The sequence below is a fragment of the Varanus komodoensis genome, unplaced genomic scaffold (assembly GCF_004798865.1).
Source record: "Varanus komodoensis strain SLA01 unplaced genomic scaffold, ASM479886v1 scaffold55, whole genome shotgun sequence".
Taxonomy (NCBI): domain Eukaryota; kingdom Metazoa; phylum Chordata; class Lepidosauria; order Squamata; family Varanidae; genus Varanus; species Varanus komodoensis.
Window position 1 is genome coordinate 1,496,081 of NW_025336157.1, and position 5,804 is coordinate 1,501,884.

A 5,804-nucleotide genomic window follows, 5' to 3' on the forward strand; every position below is an offset into this window, starting at 1 on the left:
TTCCACCCGCAGTCGGACGCCTAAGAAAGAGGGAGCGTGCTCGGCCACGCTCCGTTCTTGGCCTGACCCACAAGCCGCGCACACCTGGACCCCTCATCGCCCCCCCTCCTGGCAGCCTTCCCCACTATTGGAGTTGGTAGGACGTTTATGAGCTATAAACTGTTTGGAGAAGGCTCAGCAGACGATCGTTTTGGCTCTCCCAATACTAGAGCGGAATGGTGCCAGGGACACTGTCAGGAGAGGCGTCCGCACCTCGGTTCCCTGCCAGCTCCTCCCGCACAGACCCCAAACATGGGCACTGTAAGGCTCGGTTTCAAATTTCCCACAATGCCCCGGAGCCCTCAGGACCGGTAGTGCAAGCGGCAGCTCGTGTGTCGTCCCCGTCTTTCCCGCCAGCCCCAGGCCAGAGCGAGAGGCGGCGAAAAGCAGGTGGCGAGGCAGCTCCACGGGGCTCTTTGCAGGGCCCCCGGCTGGGGGTGGGCCCCTTGCAGCTGCCTGGCCGTGCCTACCCTTGGCCCTGGTGGAGGCTGCGTTTCCCAGCCCGCGGCCGTGGCGCTCTCTGTGTGCCCAGCTGAGGATCGATCCTGGCTCCTTCTGTGTGCGGAGCCCACGCTCTGCCCCGCGAGCGGCTTGGGGAACGCGAAGCCGCCGCGACTCCTTCCCCCCCCGCAAGGTGCCTCCAAGGACACGTTGTTTGAACGGCCATGATTGAGATCGACACAAGGGCAAACAGACAAGCGGGCGGGCTGGTCCGTCCACTTCGGAAAGCCCGGTGGCCGCGGCCCCGCTCTTTTTCCCATGGGGCAGGGAAGGCGTGGGAAAAGAGAACCCAAATAATGGACAGAGAGGAAACTTCCAGGCTGTGCGGGACGCCGCGGGGGACACGGCAACTTCGCGTCTCTGCAAGTCCGAGATGCCTGCTTTCCCATCTGGAGAGCAGCCTGGTTTTAGTGCTCTGCCTTGCTGAAGTCGGATTTTGCAGGGTGACCTTAAAAGCCACCCTTGGAAAAGCTGTTTTTTCTCACCTCAAGTTGTACTTGGTGCTGCCAGGGAGGAATTTCGGGCAAATGTCCGGGGCCACACAGTGGAACGAGGGAGGCCTCGCTGAGCACACTTGGAAGTAAACAAAGCGCCGCACACCAGTCGTTGTCCGAAGTGTGTGGAGCGGAGCATAAGACCATGGGATCTGGCACCCAAAATGACCTGGCTGGTTTCAAGGCCACGATATTAAGCCACTGTGGGTAGAAATGTTCCTTTAACTGTGGTGAGAACTGGTCTGGAGGCGCTGCTGGGGTGTTGGACAAGCTTTAAATCCTGCTTGGCCATGACGTTGACAGAGTAACTCTGGGCCAGACGCTCAGCATAGCCTACCTTACAGGGTTGTTGTGAGGAGAAATAGGGAGGATTATCTTGGACCCCTCTCTGTTTCAAAGCCGTAGGGGCATTTGAATTGGATGGTGCTCCTGATCTCCTTTCTCTGTTTAAAGCTCTGGGGTGGGTGTTGCGTTACGGGTGCCAACATCCCTTGGCTGCCCGCGTGTGCCACACGCTTTTGCACGCTCGCACACATGCAGTGGAGAATTTTGCTCGGGCCGCAAAGTATTTTGGCACACACCAGTTAGCCGCTCAAATCCTAGAGAAAGATTAGGCAGGAAAGGACATCAGGCTTGGGAAAACTCGGATGAAGATGCGTGAGAGAAAAAGGAAGAAAATGGGCAAACCAACAAAATTAGCAGGAGGAGAGGAAGGCTGAAGTTTGCATAGTGTCCATCAGATTACGAAGCTGAGCTACCTTTTAAAATGCGCTGACGATCCTCGAATGTTCCCAAGTCTGTGATGTGCTCCCTAGAACAGACAAACGATGCCTCGCGGCATTTACGAACCACGTACATTGCAGGGGTTTCTAAGCAGCGCACATGCAACAAGATGGCCTCGGGATGAACAAAAGGTGTGAAGGTCACCACAACTCCGTCGTAAATGCAGAACAACAGCTATGTTCTTTGCACAAGCAACCCGTGGCAGGATTTCTCACGCAGGCTGTTAAACTGCAGGCAGGCCGTGTGTTCCAGATATTAAGCAAGCTCTGACGTTGCTGATGACTCGCTTTGCCAAACACCCGTCCTTGCACCGAGAGATGCTCAAGCTGTCCCCCCGCCTTCTCTGTCCGCAATTAAGGAGAACTCCAAGGGGCTGTTGGCGCACGGGTCTAACGTGAAGCTGTCTTCGTGGTTCCTTCTCTTGGCTCCAGGTGGAAGCCCGTTTTGCTGACGGAACTGGGACGAACAGCCCGGTTCTGGTAGGGCTTCGTCCTTCACCAGAATCTGATGCACATTTTCGCTTCTGTTCACAGTGATTTCTGGGCTGCTTTCAAAAGGGGAACCCGCTCCAGGCTGCCGTGTCTGCGTCCTGCTGGTGGGTCGTGCAGAGACATCTGGGTAGTTGTGACGGGAAACAGAAGGTTAGATTAGATGGGCCTCTGCTCTAGTGGCGCGCTCACGCCTCTGTCCTTTCTTCTTGCAGGTGGAACTCCGGAGCTGAAAGTCCGTCTCCACGGGCCTTCGAGTCTTCACCCTGGACAACCTTCAAGAAGGGCCTTGCCTCACCCAGAAACTCATGCTGGGGGTCTTCCTTGGGGACAGCTGGCAGAGCCCTCCTGGTGATGCCATGAACCTCTCGAGCGCCCCGCTAGGCCACAATGGCACCGTGGATCCCTCAGCGCCTCTGCCAGAATGCGGCCTTTCCCTCTGGGAGGCAGCCTTAGTCGTTCTGGTCACGGGGGGCTTCTCCGTGGTCACCGTGGTGGGGAACCTGCTGGTGATGATCTCTTTCAAGGTCAACCGGGAGCTGAAGACCGTCAACAATTACTTCCTGCTCAGCTTGGCCGGGGCGGACCTCATCATCGGCGCCATCTCCATGAACCTGTACACCACCTACATCGTCATGGGCCGCTGGGTCATGGGCAGTCTGGCCTGCGACCTGTGGCTGGCCCTCGACTACGTGGCCAGCAACGCCTCCGTCATGAACCTCCTGGTCATCAGCTTTGACCGCTACTTCTCCGTCACCCGCCCGCTCACCTACCGGGCCAAGCGGACCCCACGGAGGGCGGCCGTGATGATCGGCATGGCGTGGCTGATCTCCTTCGTCCTGTGGGCGCCCGCCATCCTGTTCTGGCAGAACTTCGTGGGGGAGCGGACGGTTGCCGAAGACCAGTGCTACATCCAGTTCCTCTCCGTGCCCATCATCACGTTCGGGACGGCCATCGCCGCCTTCTACCTCCCCGTGACCATCATGGTGGTGCTCTACTGGAAGGTGTACCTGGAGACCCAGAGGCGGGCCAAGGAGCTCTCCGGACTCCAGGGCTCGGAGTTCACGGGCCACCTCCGGGGGGCCCCCAGGGCGCCCCCAGCCGAGGGCAGCGGGGGCAGCGGCAGCAGCAGCTCAGAGCCCTCGCACCCGCTCACCTCCCCGCCCCCGCGGGCCCCCGCTCCCCTGCGCAGCTGCTGCTTCCCCCGGCGGGAGCCCGAGGACGCCGGCGCCGAGCATGGCAGCACCGGCAGCTGGAACACCACCGAGGAGGACGAGGGCGAGGCGGCCTCCAGTGACTCGCTGTCCTCGGAGGAGGGAGAGGACCGGCCCTTCGAGGTCCACACCATTTGCTCCGCCGTCATCCGCCTGCCCATGGTCAACTCCGTCCTGCAGCCGCCCCGGCCCCCGCCGGGCCACGAGCCCCGGGCAGCCGCGGGGAGGCAGTGGGCGGAGGGGAAGGTCCTGGTGGCCTTCCCCAAGCAGCCCCTGCACGGGGACGAGGGGCTCCGGAAGGCGGCCGGGCCGCCCCCCGTCACGGAGAAGACCCCGGCGATGGCCGCGCGGCTGGCGCTCCAGCGGCGCCGGCGGCTCTCCAAGCGGAAGAAGCTCTCGCTGATGAAGGAGAAGAAGGCCGCCAGGACGCTCTGCGCCATCCTGCTGGCCTTCATCGTCACCTGGACGCCGTACAACATCATGGTGCTGGTGTCGACCTTCTGCGGGGGGTGCGTGCCCCAGGCCCTGTGGAAGCTGGGCTACTGGCTCTGCTACATCAACAGCACCGTCAACCCCCTCTGCTACGCCCTGTGCAACCGCTCCTTCCGCAGCACCTTCCGCAGGCTGCTGACGTGCCGCTGGGACCGGCGTGCCGAAGCGCCGGGCCTCCGGGAGGCGGATCCGCTGCGCGGGAATGCCGGCAGGCGCGCAGGCGCTGCTGAGGGGCTCCGGCGCGATTTACGGGGGATGCTGGCCCTGCGGAGGACGTAAAGGACTTTCACGAGGCCTTCTGGGGCGGTGGCGCGTTCCCTCTGAAGCGCAGGAGAGCAAGGCTTTGCGCGCAGGGAAGGCCCTGCTGGATCGAACCCAAGCCCGTTCTAGGCCAGAGGCCGGCAAGTGGCTTTGTTTGCCTTGCCAAGACGGGGACGGAACGGAGTTTTGCAACGGAGTGATCTTGGAGCAGCTCTGCGGCCCGACGATTCGCACCGGGCATCTTCCTGTGTGGTTGCGTTTACGTCCCGTGAAGAAATGGAGCTCATGTGCCCCAGAAAGGTCACGAGGTGCTTCTTGAAGCATTGCAGCCCTTGAACACAAAATCTGGGCACGATTCTAGCCTCCAGATCAGATCGGTAAAAGCCGTGTATACCATCTGCTCTGTCCTTGGTGACACCCCAAGCCAGCCACCGGGAGTAGAAGTCAGTTGGGACAGCTGCTGGGCCATGCATGGCCAATGGACCTATAGGTGACCACCTATATGAGGGAAGAAAAGCCGAACTCCAGAGCTTGTGTGCCAGCAAATTACGTGAGCTTCCAGGTTCTGCAGAACTCTTGGTCCCTGGCTTCTGGCCTGATTAAGAGTTCTGGAGAAGCTGCAAGATGGCACCATTTTTGTGACATTTGGGCTGGTCTTGGTACTGCAAAATACCTTACTGCACGAGGAAGGCAGGCTTGCAAAAATATGGTTTTATGAAGGACGGGTGCATAACTGCCCTGCTGGATCAAAACATTGGCCAACTTCGCACCCTTCCCAGAATGACCAGCCAGACTTTCTGGGAAGTCCAGAGGCAGGGCATGAGGACAACCACCTGTCCTGGTTATTTATCTCAAGCAAGTGCTATTCAGAGGTAGACTGCTCCTGAACATGGGTGTTCTACCGAGTTTCTGTGGCTATTAAACCCATCTTCCATCAATACAGAGGGTCCTAGACTGAATTTCTGGCTTCTCCTCTTTAAAAAAAATAAAGGTATCTGGTAAAAAGCAATGCAGGACCTCTGGCGGGCCTGATATATTATAAAATATGATCTCTGCCTAAAATCCTGGAGAGCTGCTACCGATTAGGCTTGTACTGCAGTAACTTTGTGCACTTTTAAGGTGTCACAACATGCCAGGTTTTTTTTTTTCCAGGTGAAAATAGACAATGCTGAACTTGTTGGATAAATCATCCTGACCTGCTCTAGGGCAGCTCTGTTTTCCTGTCCTGCCACTTTTCCGGTGGATAAAGAGAAAGACAGATCTCTTTGGCAGAAGAAGTGTTTTGCATACATAAGTTCCAGGGACAGAAGCCTCTTTCGTTTGCAAGGCACTACAGTGCCAATCATTCCACCCCCCTCCCACCTTAAAAAAATAACCAGGGTCTCCGCAGAGGTTGTGGGTCATCTTACACAACTGAGCTCAACACAGGGCACTGGAATTTTCTTCGCAAGATGAAAATGGCAGGATATAAATGCAATTTAATAATTGCACAAGCGAATGCCACGAGCTAAGGTTTTAAGACTAACCACTGT

The 5,804-nt window shown here is 58.2% G+C and overlaps 1 protein-coding gene across 1 annotated transcript; it reads left to right on the forward strand.

Moving 5' to 3' along the window:
* The first annotated feature begins 2,745 nt into the window (after positions 1 to 2,745).
* LOC123032478 (muscarinic acetylcholine receptor M1-like) lies at positions 2,746 to 4,290 on the forward strand. The gene has a single exon (XM_044448373.1). It carries the CDS (start codon positions 2,818 to 2,820, stop codon positions 4,288 to 4,290), a length of 1,473 nt encoding a protein of 490 aa, XP_044304308.1. The 5' UTR covers positions 2,746 to 2,817.
* The last annotated feature ends 1,514 nt before the right edge of the window (positions 4,291 to 5,804 follow it).

Excerpts from the sequence above, each read along its gene's own strand:
- LOC123032478 (XM_044448373.1), top strand. The coding sequence starts at position 2,818 with ATGATCTCTTTCAAGGTCAACCGGGAGCTGAAGACCGTCAACAATTAC.